At 41.0% G+C, this 21,091-nt stretch overlaps 1 protein-coding gene across 6 annotated transcripts in view; it reads right to left on the reverse strand.

Moving 5' to 3' along the window:
- Nucleotides 1–3,542: 3,542 nt before the first annotated feature.
- The window catches only part of srfb (serum response factor b), a 49,392-nt gene continuing 31,843 nt past the window's right edge, over nucleotides 3,543–21,091 (reverse strand). The window contains exons 3-8 of one of the 6 annotated variants that reach the window (XM_034681964.1): nucleotides 14,871–15,108; nucleotides 9,714–9,872; nucleotides 9,346–9,447; nucleotides 7,090–7,287; nucleotides 6,922–6,998; nucleotides 3,543–5,365 (exon numbers count right to left, since the gene is read on the reverse strand). In XM_034681964.1, the coding sequence (XP_034537855.1) occupies nucleotides 5,270–5,365; nucleotides 6,922–6,998; nucleotides 7,090–7,287; nucleotides 9,346–9,447; nucleotides 9,714–9,872; nucleotides 14,871–15,108 (870 nt within the window). In that variant the 3' untranslated portion in view covers nucleotides 3,543–5,269. Of the gene's footprint in view, nucleotides 5,366–6,896; nucleotides 6,999–7,089; nucleotides 7,288–9,345; nucleotides 9,448–9,713; nucleotides 9,876–14,870; nucleotides 15,109–21,091 lie in introns of all 6 variants that reach the window. The other 5 variants (XM_034681965.1, XM_034681962.1, XM_034681966.1 and 2 more) reach the window with 5 other exon arrangements.

The following is a 21,091-nucleotide window of genomic DNA, read 5'->3' on the forward strand; positions in this document are numbered from 1 at the left end:
ATAAGTTAAAGAAAATTAAAACTTTTTCACTGCCAGCTGCCGACCAATCAGGCGACAGTATTTTCACAACCTGAACCAGATCAATCAGATGTTCTGACAGATGATTAGTTTGTCATGATGTCCAAAGAAAAAGATGGCCGCCGTGTGAATGTGTTGATGTTTATTAAAAAAACAAAGATATTTAATTTTTTTGTGACTGAGACGATCAAATCTGAAAAGTACGATGGAGGAGGATCAGGATCACGTTAAGGATGGAGAAAATGACAGTTTGAGAATAAAGTCGGCATTTTACAAGATAAACAGAATTGTGAAAAAAAAAAAAAAAAAAAGTTGAATTTCGAAGTTAAAGTTTTGTCTTTAAAGTCGTGACATAATCAACATTTTTTACCAGAATAAACCTTGAAATTAAATAATGATAATTTGACGATAAAGACATTTTACAGGAATAAAAAAAAAAGAGTCATATGTTTAAGAAATGTTTGACTATATTCTTGAAATTACCTCTCAATTATTGTGGCAATATTATAAGAATAAAGTAGTTAAGAGAAAAACTCTTTCATAAACAGGAAAAAAAAGTTAAATTTCAAAGTAAAAGTTTTGAATTAATGACTTTATTCTTTTACATTTCTTTTAAAAAAAGGCATAAATTAATGACTTACATTTGTTATTTAAAAAATCTTTAAAAGTCCTCAGAGAATTATGAATTTACAAAAATCTACTTCAATATAAGAAAAAAGTTGAATTTCAAAGTAAAGTCTTAAATTTATGACAATCTTTTTTTTAAAGTTGTAAGAGAAATTAATTTACGTATTTAAATTAAGAAGATTAAAATTGTAATCTTCTTAGAATACAAACATTTTACAAGATTAAAAACAAAGTCATAAAATTAAAAAAAAAAGTATAAATTCATGGCATTTATTAGTAAATTGACATCTCTTTAAAATCAAGAGAATTAAAATTTACAACTATATGCGATAAATTACAAGATGTATGTGGCATTATAAGAAAGTAGTTCATAGAAAAGCATTGAAAAAATAGTTGAATTTCAAAGTAAAAGTCTTACATTTATGACATAATCTGTTAAAAACATGACCTTTTTTTTTGGTTGAAAAATTGTAAGAGAAATTAATTTATGCATTTAAATGAACAAGATTAAAGAGGTAATTCATGGCTTATATAATCTCTTTAAAAGTCTTAAGAGAATTTAACATTTTCAAATATGTGCCATCATTTACAAGATGTATTTGGCATTACAAGAAAAACGTAGTTAAGAGAGAAAACTTGAAAAAAAGTTTAATTTCAAATTAAAAGTTGTAATTTTTTGACGTAATTCTTGTAAATGAACGACTTTTTTCTAGAATTGTAAGAGAAACTTACTACTTACTTAAACTTTACAAGTATAAATAAACACAATTGAATTCATCTAAGAGAAAGAAGTTAAGACTTTATTTTCACACATTAACTTCTTTTTATAGAGGAGAGGAAATTCTTCAAGTAAAGTTGTAATTTAATAAGAAATAATCATAACAGTCTGTAAATTCGACTTTATCCTCCTACTCTCTCGTCCTGTCCCTCTAACGTGACCCTGCTCCTCCTCCGTCCTGAGAGAAACCTCTGAGTCTCACAGAGACCAGTTCCCTCTGCGGCTCCTTACCCTGAACCCGACCCTTCAGAGTCCTCGGAGCCGATCATGACTCCCCATCAGGTGTTGTGTTTACCTGCAGTATTACCCGTAAGACGAGGTGCTCTGTGACGGCTGTGACCTTTGACCTGTGTGTGTGAGTGATGGATGAGTGTCCTACCTGGAACCATCAGCACCTGAACTACATTATGCAACTGCCTGCATGGACTCAGATTTTGCACATTGTCTGTCTTCATGTTTCACGATGTAAATCTTCACTCGAAGCTTTTTGTTGTTGTTGTTGTTGTTGTTGTTGTTTCATAAACCAAAAGAAGAAAGCGAGGATGTTCCTGAGCTCTATTTTAACGGACGCTTTTTTTAATCATGCACATTTTTTAATCGACTCTTTCCGACTGTACATTTGTATATTCTATGTGTACAATAGCAATAGAGATATACTTACTACCTGGTGTAAATGCATGCGTCACATTATTTCTTCTGTTGGAGAGAGAGAGGACGGTTTCTGGGACTTGATGCCTTACTTCACATCGTGGACTCCCGCCTCGAGAGCCGCCTCTGATGAGCAGGACTCTGAGTGTCGACCACCTCTTGATGCCAACTGCTTTGTCCCCCTTGTGTCAGACCGATCACTGTCTCACGTTCAGGCCGCTTCTCTTGGGTTTGTGATTGTGCTTCATTTAAAGTTAGGATGCATGCTCACTCCTCTCCTCTCCTCTCCTCTCTCAGTATAACACTGCAGCTCTTCTCTGTTCCCTTCATCTCAGCACCTTTTGTGTTCCCGTTCCTCTGCCTCTCTCCGTCCTGATTAAAGAAGGAAACATCCTCCAGCAGCAGACGCCGTGCTCAGTCTTTGTGTTTTATCTTGTTTTTATTACAAAACGTCTGTACAACAAAAACAAAAATACACAAAATAACCATTTCTTGAAACGACAAAGTGAAAACCACAAACTGCTCAAAGAAGATTTTTAAAAACCAAAAGAGGGGGGGGGGGGCGATGACGGAGCGTCTGCAGCCCTGCAGGGGTGGACAGCGAGCGGGGACAGCGACCTCTGCAGGTGAAGCAGTGAACAGCAGATTGTCATCATCCTGCGCTCTCTCTCTCGTCTCTGCTCCTGATAGGTCCGGGGGGGGGGGGGGGGGGGTCACGTGACGCAGTCTGAAAACAGGCAGGGTAAAACGTTTCCCCTCGTCCTGCAGTGAATTAGAAAGCAGCCGTGGAGAAAAGAGGCACTACGGTGCAGAAAGAAGGCTCTCAGTCTGAACCAGCTCTGAGAAATGAAAGCACCTGAATCACTGTGTGAGAATATCGGTTCCTGTAACTCGACGGTGTGGCAGCTTTTAAATGCTTCTCAAAGAAACACTGACGACAGGATTTAGGGGAGGCCGGCCGGGGATGCAAAGATACTCTCAACACGATAAAGGTGCAAGAAACAAGTCATGATCAAGCTTTGGAGAAGGGTCCCTCCTAGAACTCATATATAAGACGCTTTGATTTTACTGCTTTACACCTCAATTAGTTTATTTCCCTCTTCAGCTTGATCTTAAAGTTAAAGAAGTCGATGCAAACATCTAACAGAAGGATCAATGTTTCGACGATCAACGTTTACCTTATCCAAAATGTAACTATGCATCGAAACAACGTGGACTGCAAGCCCTGTGATTGGTTCACTCCACCTCCTGCATTCACAGCACTTCCTGAACTTCCTGCACATTTCATCTCCTCTACTCTTCACTGTTATCATGTCTGTATGATAAACAGCAACATGTATCAGCTCTAAACTAACACAACACGCTCTGAATCGCTGTGAAAAAGCAGAAACCGTAACTACCGGGGAGACCACACTGCCCTCTAGTGTTTAGGAGGAGTACTGCAGAGTGACGCGGACACATCAAACGAGTATGAAGCTGCGTAGAGTCAATGCAGAAGGATGAACCAGGCTGTAGCGCCCCCTGTGGAGATGTGGGCATGACACCTGCTCTGAAGGTAGCAGAGAGATTGATCATCCAAGAGTTAATCGATAACTTCTGCTAACATTTAAACGTTAGTTAAATCTTGTTTCTTGATCTGCAAAATTTTAACCTGCAGCCTCCATACGTCTCTATTTAGTTACAGACTGCAGAGACGAAATGACGTCTTTCAGGAGAAGTCTAAACAGCGCCCTCTGCTGTTCAACAAAGGTATCGCGCTTCATTTCCCGTCTCTGATTTGAGTCTCCTCTTTTCGTTTTGAGGTACGGTTACATCCCCGGCTCCAGCTCTTTACAGCGTCTCGTCTAACAGGTGATACAGGCGTCCAATAACCTGACTCGAGTTCTGACGTCACGGGAAGCGAATCAGGGTGTCGGGTTTATAACAGATCACATGATGTTAAAAATGTGATGGCAGGAACATCATCAACCTGCAGAATTCAACTGTTATAGGAGTTTAAACACGGGTCTGTACTTGTGCCAAGCATGAGGGGTTGATGAAGTCGTCATTTAGATGAACAGTCTTCTCTTTTGATATGATTTTAAAAGTTTGACATCTTAAATGTAAAAATAATGATAGTAATAAAGTCTTATTCTCCCCTGATGCTTGGCCCGTCCACTCCTCTGCTCTTCAGTGATATCGTCCGGTGAGCTAAGCGTAAAAACCTCCAGACGTGGACTCGACCGTTTGTGTGAAAGCATCAAAATAAAACCAGCGTGAAGCGTGTCGTCATGATCCGTTAGATTTTCACAGTTTCAACTTTTCTACACCCGTCAAAAGAGCCTGAAGAGGACTTTCTGATTCAGAGTGGACGTCACATTTAATAAAGGTGGAGACGTCAGCGGAAATGAAACACTGACAGTGAGTGAATGGAAGCTTTACATCGTTTAGTGACCCGGCGTCTTCGTCCTCCTCGAAGGAAAGTCTGAAAAAAAGTCTCAAAATAAAGGAGCGCTCGTCCTCCGTGTGGAGCCTCAGCGTGTCAACACAAGATGTTATTTAAATTAATTTACACAGACATGTAAATATCCCTCTTCTTCATGTACATACAAAACCACTACGTAAAAAACAACTACATGCTGCCGCACAAACTAAAGCAGGCTGAAAATATCAATTAAAAAAAATATGTACATTTCCAAATGTCTCTTTTTTTTTTGTTTTAAGTCTCCCCCGCCCATTTACAAACCCCTGCACACACACACACACACGCACACGCACACAAACACACACACACACACACTCAGAGGCTCGTGCACGAGTCGCTCACACTGGAACATTCAGACACACACGTCTCTTTGGCTGGTGTGAAGCTGTGGCACCTCGCAGTGTGTGTGTACATGTAATAATTACACATCTTCAAAAAAAAAAAAAAAACACACGCAAAAAATAACACCATCCAACGGCATCAAAATATGTTCCGATGATGGGCGTAGTGATATATTTCCTATGCACTTTCGAATATATATATATTTATATACCAAAACATACTGAGTAAGGGTCACACACACAGGCCCTTTGATTGTGTGTAAATATGTCACATTCAGAAGTGTGAAGTTAAACTGTAGGAAGGCATCAATAAATAGAGATGTCTGTCTGTCCGTCTGTGTCTCTGTCCGTCTGTGTCTCCGCCTCCACGCGTCAGACGGCTCCGGCTGGCCGTCAGTCGTTCTTGGAGATCTGTGCCGCGTCCAGGTTCACCACCTGCAGCTCCGTCAGATTACTGCTGCTGCCGCTCGACTGCTGGCCAATCACCATCTGGAACACAGAAACGGAGCGGCCCCGGTCAGGACTATAGGAGACAGCCAATCACGAGTCATCATCACACATCATCACTCCACACCACACCCAGCATAGAAAACAACCTGCTACACCGCTTTCAGCTCATCGTGGAGAGGTGTAGTCTGTCAGAGTTATTTATACAGGAAGTCAGGGTTCAGTCAGAGCAATTTAAACTCTTTAAACTCTCTTTAGAAGTTCACATTAAGGTCTTTAAATTCTAAAGACAACATATACCTTATTTATACGCATAACAAAAATTTAAGTTATCATGAGATGAAGAGAAAAATATCAGGGGCAATGGAAGGATTTTTAAAAAGTGACGCAAAGATAGATGACATGACAGCTCTTAAAAAATAAAGCCAAAAACATCTAAAGTTACCCATATTGACTGGCTCATAAACCCCGCCTCCTCTATGTTAACAGATGGGTCAAAGTGTAAAATCAAACACAGGTCAAATAAACGTTTGTCAAACATGGTTTCTGTCATCATAGTTAGTTCTTATCATGCTGATTTATGTCTCAATGTTCGTGTTTCTGATTAGTTCACTTTGAGTTAGTTATTAATGATATAAAAAGGGGGATAAAGAAGGAAAGAGGGGAGGGGCAAAGGATATTCCTTTTTTAGATCCAAGTTTTCTTCAGAATGTTGACTTTTCTCTCGGAATTCTGAGATCAGAGACAGAGTTCTAGAATTCCAGAACTCTGCCTTTGATGTCAGAATTCTAGAACTCTGCCTTTGATGTCAGAGTTCCAGAACTCTGCCTTTGATGTCAGAGTTCCAGAACTCTGCCTTTGATGTCAGAGTTCCAGAACTCTGCCTTTGATGTCAGAGTTCCAGAACTCTGCCTTTGATGTCAGAGTTCCAGAACTCTGCCTTTGATGTCAGAATTCTAGATCTCTGCCTCTGATCTTAAAGGCAGAATTCTGAGAGGAAGGCTGGGACTTCAAAATTAAATAGATGGCCTATTCCCTCTTCCATATTAAGGCCATGATTGACAGCTGTGTTGCCCAATGAGGCTCCTGCAGCGTTGTGTGCACCGGATTATCAGAGGAACGGTCAACGGTGAGAGGAAACGTAACAAACTCTAACACAAGAGTCCTTGAACGCACCACAACCGTCTGCTTCAAACCCACACAAGAACCTTTGACACTGTGGACTGGACCCACCTGAGGACTTGACCCAGCTGAATCTTTTTAAAATTATTAACTTACTATCTAAAAAGTGACTCTGGTCTCATTTTTCTATCCTGGTTTGGCAGCGATACACTTTGAACAAAGACTCTATAATAGCAGAAATAAAAACCACTCCAGTGTAGATCTCTGTGCACGGCTACAGGTGTGTTTTGTTAAACTGCACGTGTCAACAATCTCAACAAGCTGCCAGCTGATCATTCATTCAAAGAGGCGGCAGGTGAAAGCCTGCAGCCTCACGGTGCAGGTGCTCTGTTAGGATGCATGAGTGCAGTCAGGTGACATGCTGGTTGCAGAGGGAATTTGAGAGTTTCACTTGTAAAATGCAGATCTTGCCGTACTGGGTGAAGTTGCACCGCAGAGACGGGGATCTGCACCGTGCCGGGGGGTGCTGTGAGGAACACCTGAGGGACACCACCTGAGGGGACAAAGGTTTTCATCGGTTACTTTCATATTAAAGTACAAATGCATCCACCAGTCAGTGAGCCGTGTGGTGCTCGGCGTCTCACCTGTGTCCTGGCCCTGTGCGTGGGACACCTGCATGGCGGAGGTTCCCTGTGAGAAGGCGTTGAGCACTGCGAGCCCCCCGTCAGCCAGCGTCGGCGTGGAGGCGTACATCACCGTGTGGGGGCTCGGGTACATCATGTGACCTGCCACAGACGTAGGCACTGATGAGGTGACGATGGTTGCTGGGAGACTCACCGTTGCTGGAGGAGAAGATGAGGAGGAGGGAGAGAGAGAGGAAGAACATGTTAAACTGAGGGCAGGAGGAGTGTTCACATGTTGGCCAGCAGATGGCACTAATCCTCCATCCTTAGTCTACTGAGGCAGAGTCACACCGCCCTTCAGGACTCATGTTTGAAGCTGAGAGAACACTGAGGAGTTCTTTAGAGGACTTTTAGAGGATGATGATAACAAATGTTTTTATGAACATCAGAGGAACTCTTTGTTTCCACTTTTATGATCTAGAGACAAAACCCAGGCCTGAGAAATTAACCTGCAGTTCCTCCAGTGTCCACTAGAGCAGTGATTCTTAAATGGGGGTACTCACAATAAATTGAAAAAACATCTGATTGTAGACAACTTTATCAACAGCATTTAATTTTTATTTCAATGCAACATCAAATATGGCATTATTTCCAAATTGAGCATATTCATTCCTAAAATATATTATTTACAAAACTGCTTGGACCAGGGATTTTCATCTGTTACCCCGGCTCTACCTCCCTCAACTTGTGTTAAAACTCGGTTTTCTAAAGTTCAAGATGAGTCGGATCGATGACTGTAGCTGTGACTTGAGGCCAGATGAATAATTGTAAATATTATAACTCCTGATGGCCGCCGTAAATCGTAGTTAAGCTACTTTTAAAAAGGGCCAAAACAGGAAGCAGCACGTTGTCAGCTGTAATAACTTGACAGATCTCTAAGAGTAAAATAAAGTACCTGTTGATGTCTAAATGATATGAACAGGGGAGGAGGAGAGGAAAGGAAACTCAGATAATACAGATTTAGTAAGAAGCTACAAAGTCCTGAGTTCTGAACTAAATGGATTGTGGTCTCAGGCTCACCCATGAGTTGAGTGTTGCATTGCAGACTTGTTTCGGAAACATTTTCACCCACTAAGGGGGGCCCCACAGAAAAAGTTTGGGAACCACTGCTGTAAAACCACATGCATACATTTATTCATGTTATTCTCCAATATTATTTCCTGATTTTTTTTCTCAGCCATACAAGGGGGTACTTGGTTGAAATGGTTTTTGAAAGTTGGTACACAAGCCAAAAAAGTTTGAGAAGCCCTGCACTAGAGTGTGTCTCCTGCAGTGAGTCAGTCCCCATAGAGCCCCATGTTAAAATGTTACAGCAGAAATAAACATGTTTACAGCCTGGTACAAAAACAGTTTGGGTCTCTATAGCTCATTTCTCTCTTCATGACAACTGTACGGCTGAATTTAGAAACAACTCACCTGTTTACAGCAGGTTAAGGGTTAAAGGGAGGGTGGATAAAACCTTCATCTCAACACTAAGGTAGATAGTTTTTCTAATGGAGCTTGTTCTTTAAGAAGTCTTCACATCCTCCTTTAGTTTCATTGTCATTTTAAAACCTCATTCAGTCCCAGCGCCTTAATCTCAATCTTTGGTGTCCCTGAGGACTTTACTCACAGACGCATTCTTCTACAATGGAAGGATCACAAACCATCTGAAAGTTCCTGGCTACAAGACCTAATGTCCTTCCTCTATTTAGAGAAAATTAAGTACAGTACTAGAGGTTGTTCAGATCATTTTAAAACGACCTGGGGTCCTGTGCTGTCATTTGTAAATTCTATTCCCACACTTGAGGACTAATGTAATATATGTTTCATAGGCCAAGTTGTAAAAATTCATTTCAAGACATTGTTTGTTAGAAATAAGTGTTTTTCATTTTATTTGTATTTATCTTTTATCTATTTTTTATATATATATATTTAGTTTTTTAATTTCTAATTTTTTTATTTTTTTTTTAATTTATTCATTTTATGTATCATATCTTCTTTCTAATTCATGAGTCCTTCCTGTTTCCTTATTATTAATATAACTTATTTTAAAACACATTAGATTGGACTCTATTTGTCGTCATTGATCGATGTGTTCTTGTTTGTCTGTAAAATATAAAACTGGGTAACATGCACTTTTTGATTGATGTATATATACACAGCAGAAAAACCTAATACAAATATATTATAATAATAAAAACCCTCATTCAGGACCAGAGATGGGATTAGACCTACCGGTGGAGTTTGTGGAGGTGTGGGAGATCTCTGGACTGCTGTCACTGTTGGAGGTGTTGGGATGGACCTGGATTGCCTGGAGCTGCTGGGGAACCCCCGGACCTAAACAAACATGCACACACACACGAACCATACAGCCACTACAGTGAGTCACGAAACCCCCACACTGGGAGAGCAGCAGTCACAGTAGGAGTCATGGTAGTACTATTAACTGCAGTAGAAGAAGAAGTCGTGCAGTCATACTCCCAGCGTTAGGCGCACGTTATTAGTCAGAGCAGAACAAGTAGCATGAGCATCAGCAGCAGCTTTAAGACATGATTACGTTCAGTAGAAGCAGGCAGAGGTGTGCGGCGTGCAGAGCGGGTCACCTGTGAGGGAGACAGCAGCAGGGAAGCGGAACACGGCCTGCTGTCCCTGCTGGGGTTGCGGGGCGGCGGCCAGGGCCGGACCATGCTGCCCCTGGAGGGCCAGGGAGTGCTGCTGCAGCTGGCTCAGAGGAATGGGGGTGCCGGGGGGGAGAGGAGTGCCTGCTGGAGGGGCACATACACCGGGTGGGGGGTAAGTGCCAAAGGATAGTACGGGCAGAAAAGTGATGGCAGAGTCAGATTTACAAAAAAGAGCGCTGAAGAATATTTCGATCAGCAACAAAGCAAGAAACACATCAGAGAGCTTTATTAATCAGCAACAGACTTCTCTGGAAGAGAATTCGGACTTCCTTGGAAACTAAAAACGTCATGTTTACTCTCCCCAACCATTAGAGTGTTCTGTAGCCGGCTGATAGTCCTTAATGACTTCCAACTAAGGCAACACTTTTCAAACCCTTCAGTGTTTTCAGTCAAAATAACATCTTGAGAAGTGACCGTGATGTGTCTGTGAAATAAAAGCCTGTGTTCATCTGTTTGAGGTGAGTCTCAGCTTCACTGTAAACAGCTCCACAGAGGCTTCACTCTGGCTTCCTTCAGCGGTATGAACCTGAAACAGGAACTGATGTTCTTGTGATGTTCTTGTAATTAACGGGTCTTCAGTTTGCTGAAATAACAACATCATGATGCAGATTAGTCAAAAGTGTCAGGTCTGTCCTCAAGAGGAGAAGAAAACTACGTCTACAATGTTTGTTTGTTGAATGGAGGTCTATGAAAGAGGATTAGAGACACTGATGTTTTTTATTAGCTCTGACCTTCTTCACGGAATGTTCCATTTGTTCTCAGAATTCTGACATCACAGACAGAATTCTGGAATTCTGTCTTTGATGTCAGAATTCTAGAACACCTGCTGTTGCTCTCCATACAGACTGTTTCTCCTGCTGACACCTGATTGGTGGATACGACTCAGACTACAGACAGAGACCAGAACCCTTCTCAGACAAAAAACCCAGACCTCCTGAGATCCAGATTCAACTTGTCTCTGAATCAGAATCTGTAATTACAGGTTAGTTGTAGCTGAAAGTAAAAAGCTTTGTCAGGTCTGTCCTCAAGAGGAGAAGAAAACTACGTCTACAATGTTTGTTTGTTGAATGGAGGTGGGATCCATCATTTCTGATGCCGCGTTCAGGGAAGTCAGGAAATCTAAACGCTGATTGTCTTTAGTGACACAGCATCAAGCAGATTTGTGTCTCAGTGTAAATGTTTGATCTAGAACAGATTGTTAGCTGCTCTTCAGAAATGATGGATCACACATCCATCATTTCTGATGCATTCAAGGAAGTCAGGAAATCTAAACGTTGATTGTCTTTCTAGTTTTGTACTCATAGATTTGCAACTTTTTGTATTTCCCTTACCAATGTTTAAGTGTTTTCATAAGGTTATGACTTTATTCTTGTAAAATTACTTTTTGTAAATTTACAAGCAGATTCTTATTCTGTCTATTCATCTTATATTCGGCGGTTGAACGGACGCAGGAAGTTAACTGTTATTTTGTGAAGCACTTCCGGTCCTTACTTCTGGTCAATAGTAAATGACAGTAGCTTGACTAGTTCAAAGCCTATAGAGCAACAAATCCCTCAAAAGTGATGTGTTCGAGGAAAACGGGAATTATATGTGCCGTCAGAGGAAGTCAGAAGAGCTGGTACAAACGGAAAAGGCCAAACCACAACGACGAATATTTTAAACCGGATGTACGTCATAGCTTTACATCCTCATTCAAAAATAAGGTGAATAAACAGTATTTCTCTACAGAACTACAGAAATTATGTTCATAAATTGACGTGTTTTCTGTATAATTTTTAGACTTTACTCTTTAAATACTTTACTCCCATAAAATTAAAACTTATTATTATTGTTTTGTAATCACAAATTGCACTTTACTTGAAAATAAGTTGCACTTTTAAATTATTGATTGCTTCTACACACTGTCTGTCTGTACATATGCTCCATGTTGTTGAGGTGTGCTATTTATTTGGACGTGTGCTGCTGACCTCTTGGCCAGGTCGCCCTTATAAATGAGGTCTTGATCTCAATGGGACTCGTCTGGTTAAATAAATAAAAAACTCTTCATTAATGTAAAACTGTATTCTATTTTATTTTAACAACATTTTTCCTCCAATTACCTTTTTCTTCATAAATGTGTAACTTAAATCTTGTAACTTTCAGACTTCATTCTCAAAATGTAATATTTGTTAAACCTTGATTGCATTAAATTATCTTACTCTTTTATAAAGAATCTGTAAATATTAAATAACTCTCTTCTTGCTTTATGTAGAGGCCATTTTTATATCCTCCAAAAACAAAAAAGGAAACTTGTGGCGGGTCGGTCTTCAGAAGAGAAATTTTAAAATGTGTGTATTTTTTTTTTTTTAAATGTCTCTGTAGGATCTTAAACACTCAGACGTAGATCTCAGAGACGTTGACTGAATCAGTAACCTGAAGTGTTTTAATAAAACATGTATTCCTGATTGATCGGTTTTATAAAAGGAGATCAATGTTTGACTCTCTCTCTAAAGATGACGCACACTCAGACTTCAGAGCCGGACTCAGGACTGAGGACTGAGGACTATCTCCCTCTGGTCGGGTCATATGCTCACAGACAGTTGCTGCTGCGGCGGGGAGGGCCGGCCCGCCAAGCTGTCAGATCAGGAGCTTTTAGTGTGGGAGGGCGTGTTGTTCCACCTGGCACTGCTGCTATGTGCCAGACAGGTGGTGAAGAGGAGGAGGGAGGGAGGGAGGGAGGGAGGGAGAGAAGCTTGTAGAAGGAAGAGAAAGAAGAAGGAGGAGGAGGGACAGGAACAATCCACGTCTGTCCTTCAGCTGTCAGTCAGAATAACAGAGACGACACATCAGTGGACGTGTTTGTCTCTTCAGCTGTGTCCGAGCGTGGACGAGCAACAACGAATAAACACTCACGTTACTGCAGGGGGCTGAACACACAACACACGACACACACCGTCACCATGTTTTTACATTTCACACTTTACAACCAGAGCTCTGCTAGCTTAAAGAGCTGATGGTCTCTGAACAGGATTTCATGTTTCATCCAGAGGGGGCGCCAGAGTCAACACGAGAACTCCTCACAGAGACTTAAAGTGCCCTGATGACTGCAGGCATTTCAGACAATTTATCATTAAGTGTTTGCACCTTTTGTCTTTGCAACAAGCTTTTCTAGATGTTCTTTTTATGCAACTGCAAAATGAAACCTAGCTTTGACTTTGAGCTCAAACCAGAGCTCAAGATAAGAGGGTATATCATTTATTTATATGGTTGCAGCTGGGTTTTTTTTTTACAAATATTACTTTATTTGGTTCATTTGCCTGCATTTCAGACAGAATAATTTAATGTTGGCACCTTACGTGCTCTTTTGCGTCTGTGCAACAAGCTCCTCTAGATGTTCTTTTCATGCAACTGCAAAATTAAACCATGCTTTGACTTTGAGCTCAAACCAGAGCAAGAGAACGCCTAAAAAAATTAACTAAAAGAGTTGAATATAAGAGGATTTCTTATTTAATAACATGGCTGCAGCAGTTTTTGACATATAGTACTCTTATTTGGTTCATTTGCATTCATTTCAGACAGAATAATTTAGTGTTTGCACCTTTCTTACTCTTTAGTGTCTTTGCAACAAGCTCCTCTAGATGTTCTTTTTATGCAACTGCAAAATTAAACCTAGCTTTGACTTTGAGTTGAAACCAGAGCACGAAAACACCCCAAAAATTATCTGGAAGAGTTAAAGATGAGAGACCTGAGAGGAGAATAATTTGAATGTGATTTCAAATATAGCGTCAATAATTCAATAACATGGCTGCAGCAGTTTTTAAAGTTATATATATTTTTGGCCTTTTTGCCTTTATTTGATAGGACAGCTGAAGAGAGACAGGAAATGTGGGGAGTACAGAGCAAGGGAAGACATGCATTTCAGTACACTTTAATCAGATTTTCCAACGTCAGATTGGTTGTTTTGTTTCTGCTAGAGGTTTTTTACTTTAAATTTAAATGATGATAATGTTTGAGATGCTTTTTTTTCTATGAGACAAAAAAAGAAAGAACTAGTTTTATTTTTACACAGAAAAGAACAGAATTGATGTTTTTGATCTCCTCTCTTCACCTTCTTTGCTTTTAAAAAGCTGCTTTATTATCATTCATTTACATATTGTCTTCTAATGTTTATTTTTACTCCTCCTGAGCCTTTCATTCACCTCCTCTACTTAACATATTCATTTATTCTTCTTGGATTTCTTATTAGAAACTGTGAGAATATGCAGATGATATAAAACAGGAAGCTGTTGTAGTCTTTTTAAAACCTCTGTAGTCCAGGTACGTCAGAGTCTGGATCATGTGCGGTCCGAACTGATGTCCCAGAGCGCCGGGCTCCTTGATGAGAGCTTATCGATTTAAATCTAAATATTGAGGGTCTCCACTCAGGGACTCTCGCAGCCTCAGAGGTTCACTGTAAATCTCAAAGGAAGCTTAATGAAGCCAATTTAGAAACACTTTAGGTTCCCCCAATCAGATCCTGCTCCTCTGTAGTCCTCATTGAGTCTGTGCGGTACAGATCCCTCATGTTCCAGAGCCAGTCCCCCTTAATGGAGGGTCATGTCTAGTTCAGAACCAAAACTGACGCCTCAATTAGAGTTTCAGCTCAAGCCACCCATCCCTCATTGAATATTCATGACTAATTAAAGGCCGTGTTCGTCAGCCCTCAACGCCAGGTCTATTGTGTCCGCCTCACCTAATTATTCCCGTCCCCGAGTGACAATCAAAGGACGGGCCGGGCGCCAACAGACGCGACTCCCTGGTTACGGGGCCTTTGTAAAAACCTGAGGGTGCAGAGTGTTGGTGAAGAGCTGCTGTGTGATGTAAATATTTTTTTAAAAAGAGAGAGAGCACGACCCCCCTGAGAGGATGGCTCAGGTCACGCTGCGGCGCCATTCAAATTCTAATTAGCTGATACGCAGAAGACGCCACGAGAGACAAAGCGTTCGTTCAATACGTCGACGACACTGTGATTTAAAGCAAACATGAAGACCTGAGGAGAGGCGATCTGCAGAAACAAACAGGAAGGAGTAAAGAAGAGCAACAGAGCTCACGACTACGTACCGGGCATGAAGGTGAAGCCGCCGGGCAGCTGCATGACCCCGGAGGCAGCGGCGGCCTTGAGGACAGTCCCGTTGGCGCTGATGTTGCCGCTTCCGGAGATGGGCGCCATGTAGTTGGTGATGGGAAACGAGGATCCGCTGCTCACCTGCATGGTGGTGGAGGTGGTGGGCACGGTGGACTGGGCGGCGCTGGTGGTGCCCGGGAGGTTAGCTACCGTGAACGTGGGCTTCAGTGTGTCCTGAGGGGGGGGGAAAGAGACGGGAGATATTAATGACCATCAATCAGAGACTTCTCTTCTTACCACTCAGTCCTTAAACAAAGACTTCCTTAGACCTGAAGGTAGAGGGTGAGATATGAGACCATGGGAGTGAGTTCAGGAAGGAGGAACAGAGTCGACAGGGACTTGCGCATTCATGTTAAAGAAAGGTTAAAATTGTTGCTGATGAAGCATCTGAGCTCTGATTGGGCTGATTATACGACTGTAAAACCAGATTTATGGAGAGCATGTTGTGTTTTTGCTAATAACTCCACATGAAGCTTCCAAATTAGAAACACCGGCCCTTTAAGAGGCTCGGAGACACAGTTAAAAGAGAATAATGATTGTGAAGGAGCAGAAGAAGGTCAAATATTCAGAGTTTATGTCCTGAAAATGGGTCGAGCTTTCAAATGATCGTTCCTACAATTTCACATTTTGTAACTTCTGTATGTTTCAAGTCAAAAAAACAAAAAAAACCCAGATGATGTAATCCCTCTCCGCTCTGCTTGAACCCATTTAATCCAGTGAGTGCAAAAACAACATCCCAACAGCTTCATCTACCAACACCTGAAACAACAGCATCACAGCGGCAGCAGAGCGAGGACCATCAGCAGCAGGAGGAGGAGGAGGAGGAGGAGGTTTTCACATTTGTAGTATTTTCAGGGATCAATGGATGTGTGACAGAAACCAGAGCTGGGTCTAATGGACTCGGGAAAACAACATTACAGAGGTAGAAAACCGGCTGGGAGCCCAATAATTACATCCACATGTCTGCTCAGCTCTGCAGGGAGCGTTTAACTCAGCAGGTTCGACTCTGCAGCACGAAAAAAGAAGTTTGTTTCATTTCAGCTTCAGAGGAAAACTTGAATGAAAGATGTCAATTCAACAAGAAACACATCAAACTGCTCCAGAGCGCAACATGCCCACAAAAGGAGAATACAAAATTCAGCTACTTAAAATATTTGCTGAACTGTCTCAAATAGGGATGTAAGGATAAATCACAAGGCGGTAAAAGATCCATACAAATAAGGGTGGATTGAAATCGATTCAACAACATTTGTATCTGGATATTATTTTCAAACAGTAGAAGGCGCTCTCTGCATTTCACTCCGCTTGTTCAACATCATGAAGTCTCTTGCTCTCTCGTCACTCCGCTGAGTGGAGTGTAACAGACATGGCGGCAGCAGGTGAAGACCGAGCAGGTCAGGATGCACCTTTGTGTTTACAGTCTGAGGTACGACAGCATTTTTGCTTTCACTGATACTCTTAAGAAAAACATGTCAGGAGCATAAACTGCACTTTAGTTTATTTAAAGAGATTTACTTTATTTGTTTTAATATTTCATACTTTCATTTGGGGATCCTTCACTTTCCATTTCTTTAGAATTGTTCTGAAATGTTCCAACAAGGTATTTTTGTACAGTGATTTTTAGTTTTTTTGCAAGGTGCAAAAAAAAAGTGTGCAGTGGTTTTATTTGAGTTACACCTTAAAAATGAAAAAGGATTACTTTGTTTACAAAGAAATATAAGAGAACAAATATATATTGCAACTGTCCATATCTGAGAATTGAAGTTATTTAAATTTTGAGTTCAATCCAGTTTTCTTGAATCGGGATTCGAATTGAATTGTGGGTTGAGTGTATCCTTACCATAGACTGTATATAAAATAGACGTCATCTCGCTCGGCTCAAAGTGAGGCCGCCACAAAAACTGCTCCCCCTAGTGGCTGGCTGCAGTATAGGTCAAAAACTTTAAAAAATAAATACACGTGGTACGAATGTTTCTCACATCCGTATGCTGTGGTGATATGTAGTTATTATTTGACTGTTTTGTGTTCAAAGCCTCTTTTTTCTGAAAAGTGTATTTTTCGTTAGTTATTAGAGTTTAAAAAACAAGGTTTTACCTCCAGTGTAAGAGCCATATTCATGTTCTTGGGTCAAGCTGTGAACCACGTTGTTTATTGTGCCATTGGGTGTCTGGGTTGTCTTGTTGATTAAGGGCACAGGTATAAAGGTACGTCACTGCCAAGGTATCAGTTGTGTGTCTTGACCCGGAAGGGCGTATGTTTTTTGACCGCTGTGGCGCTGTGACGGCAGGCGGCATGGAGACACCGCGGCTGAATTGTTTGTTTGTCTGATGAATGAAACTGTTGGATGCTGTTATCACTTCGCATGGTGCCAAAATAACTGGATTGGGGACCCTGTCCATTATATATACACTGTCTATGATCCTTACATCCTTAGTCTCAAATAAAATAATCAACAAACATTTTTCTAATTCACGTTTCAGTTCGTTTCAAAGAAAAATGTCAAAACATTTAATGTTCAAGCGTCTCAAATTAAAGGGTTTCTGCTTTTTTTCATTTGGGGATTAAAAAGTTTGAGCTTTGAATTCTGCCGTTTTAAAAACAGAAGCAACAGCGTCTGATATTTAATGGTCTACTCTGTTCTGAGATGAGTCCTCTGCTGCAGCTCTGGAAAGCATAAAACCAGAAACTACAACAAGCTCACATTAAAACCTGCAGAATCATCTCCACCTCAGATCAAAACCCGACCTCTGCTCAACACAACGTTTGAAACAGAGACTGAATCCTCATGCCTGCTCTGAGTTTATCTGGTCACACAGCTGACACCACGTCTCAGTGAAATGTAGAGATCACTACGATGAGATGCTCACATTAACACACACACACACACACACACACACACACACACACAGGAGCATCCATTCAGCAGGGACCAGGATGTGTTGCTGAGTGGGCTGCAGGATGAGAGCTGGGTGGGCGTTATAAAGAACATCCAAACCCACCATGCCTGTTTCTGCCCACTTCACCAGCAGCACTCATCACATGATACTAATGATCTGTAATAACAGAAGAAGCCTACACACGAGGAGAGCCGCAGAGTGTTTCATACGCAGAGTTTCTTGTTCTTCTTCTTAGAGCTCCGATTCAACATGTTCAAGAACACAGAGCGCTGCTTCAGGGAAAGAAGAAGAAGTGATCACACGGAGGAGAGAATCAACAGGCTGTACTCAGGAGGTCAGATCCATCAGGTGTGGTTAGAGGCTGCAGGTCTAACACGGGTACAGGTCAGTCTGACCTTCAGGATCTAAAGAACAGGCTCTGACTAATGTGGATCAAATATGAAGCCTCAGTCTGCACAAACTGCCTCGATTCATCTGAACCTCACAACAAATACTAGCAGACGAGTTCCTCATGTCTCTGGTGGAGTGATTATATGTCAGTTTAACCAGACACAGCCTACATACAACTTTATCTCCATTTACTAGATCAACATACTGACAAACCACGCCCACTACCAGATGACATCATCACATGTGCTCCTTTACATCCAGGTAGTAGAGCTGCAGAGCGTTATGGCCGCAGACATTAACCAGAGCTACAGCTCCAGCTAGTGAAGGGAGGCTGAAGAATTAAATATCGAATGCTTTGGCACCAAAACCTGCAGTTCCTCCAGTGTCCACTAGAGTGTGTCTCCTGCAGTGAGTCAGTCACCATAGAGCCCCATGTTAAAATGTTACCCGGCTGTGTTCAATACTTGATTCCCATAACAATAGAAACTAACACCAGGGACAACCTGATCAAACACAACATATCAAATCAATCTGCAGAGAGGAGAATAGAACGGAACAGATCAAAGCAGATTAGAACGGAGCGGAACGGATCAAAGCAGAATAGAACGGAACGGATCAAAGGAGAATAGAACGGAACGGAACAGATCAAAGCAGAATGGAACGGAATGGAGCAGATCAAAGCAGAATAGAACAGAACAGATCAAAGCAGAATAGAACAGAACAGATCAAAGCAGAATAGAACGGAACGGAACAGATCAAAGCAGAATAGAATGGAACAGATCAAAGGAGAATAGAACGGAACAGAACAGATCAAAGCAGAATAGAACAGAATGGAACAGATCAAAGCAGAATGGAACGGAATGGAGCAGATCAAAGCAGAATAGAACGGAACAGATCAAAGCAGAATAGAACGGAACAGATCAAAGCAGAATAGAACAGAACAGATCAAAGCAGAATAGAACGGAACAGATCAAAGCAGAATGGAACGGAATGGAGCAGATCAAAGCAGAATAGAACAGAACAGATCAAAGCAGAATAGAACAGAACAGATCAAAGCAGAATAGAACAGAACAGATCAAAGCAGAATAGAACAGAACAGATCAAAGCAGAATAGAACAGAACAGATCAAAGCAGAATAGAACAGAACAGATCAAAGCAGGATAGAACGGGTCTCCTTGTCATTTCATAATATTTCAGGTCTTTTAGTTTTAAGTGAACTTTTTAAAACTCTTAAACTTCCCACATGGAGGCTGTAACAGGTGTAAACTCTGTGTCCATCTCTAAACCTCAGTTAACACGTGTTTATTCCTGCTTGTTTAGGAAAGTTTTTGTAGTTTTAACTCTTAAATGTTACTCTGTTTGTTCTCTGGATTGTAAAACACTTAAACTCCTGCGTCTGTGTGAGAAGTGTTTTAGAGGTGAAGTTTTGTTCCTCTGTTGTTCAGGTCGCGGTTCAGAGGCATGCAGTCGTCCTCTGTGAGCAGCTTGTTGGTTTTTATACGTGACTGATTACATGGGTGAGAGGTGGACGATCCAGCTCTGATAAGACCTTCAAACCACACAAACATGTAAACTTCACTCTGCTCAGAGCACTACAGGCTGCTTTGACTCACTGCAGTGACTCAACACTGGGTTTTTTGTTATTGTTTGATGGGCTGAAAGATTAAGGAACAGCTAAAGGTGTCAGAGTAAACTTGGTGGCGTGGTGCAGATGGCGGAGCAGGTGGTGTCTTACACAAGCCGCTCTGATCCACGAGGAGCGCTCAGAGACTTACAGACACAGAGCTGAGCGGGCCGCTAGCTGCTCTGCTGCTCTGCTGCTCTGCTGAGAGTTTGTGACAGTCCAAGGTCCTTCACCTCTTTAGTTAAACAGCAGCCGGGGAGTCAGAGGGGGAGGGACGCTACACACACACACTCACACACACACGTATGCAAACACAGGACTCACAGTTGTTCTGCTCTTTCAGCCACAAAACAAAACTGAAGAAATTCACACGACAGAGCCGTCAGCTGTTCACAGACACCTCTCAGACCTGTTGTTCATCACAGAGACAGACGGAGCGTCACACAGCTGTCTGCAGCGCGTCACACACACACACACACACGTTTACACTCAGGTTTAAGAGAGAGCTGCTGCTTTAAAGTCCACTTCATGTAAACAACACCAACAGGAATAAATGTTCCTGTTTGTTTTTAAATTAAAAGGGACAGATTTTAAAAAGTACCAAGGGTCTGAACATTTACATATCTTATATCAGGGAATTAAATCAGCATATTTTAATTTAAGACTAAGTCAAATGTAGTTTTCACAAATAAAATGTGCTCTGAAACACACTTTTTTATTTTATAATTATTTATACATTTATTTTATTTCAGTTTATTTTACATTTAGGCAAAGTTACATCGAATTAAAGTATATATAGGACTTAAAGCTGTTGCTAATTTGCAGTCTTTCTCCCTAGTTGGGCTTTAAATATGCTTATGTTTCAACAAACTGAGTTTGTGCTGTCTAATTTTGCTCTGCACGGCTAAATAATGGATTAAAAAGCCATTTATCAAAAATTAAACCAGTCCAATCTAAAAGAAATCAAACAATGTGCTGACAAATTAACATTGTATATACAAGTTTATGTCAAAAATTTAAATACTGTTTAAAAGTGTATTGTTTTTTGCAATTTGTGACATGTTAAGTGGAATATTTGAAGCCTTTTTTGTTAGATTTTTGATGAATTTCCTGAAAATCTGATATCCAGTATCTCAGATTTATTTGAGTATTTTCTCATGGTGGTGATGTCATTTATATTATGATAATATTTTTATTGTTAGTAACATAATTGCTATTATTAGCATTATTAGTAGTAATATTTTAA

Source organism: Notolabrus celidotus, chromosome 4, assembly GCF_009762535.1.
Source record: "Notolabrus celidotus isolate fNotCel1 chromosome 4, fNotCel1.pri, whole genome shotgun sequence".
Classification (NCBI taxonomy): Eukaryota; Metazoa; Chordata; class Actinopteri; order Labriformes; family Labridae; genus Notolabrus; species Notolabrus celidotus.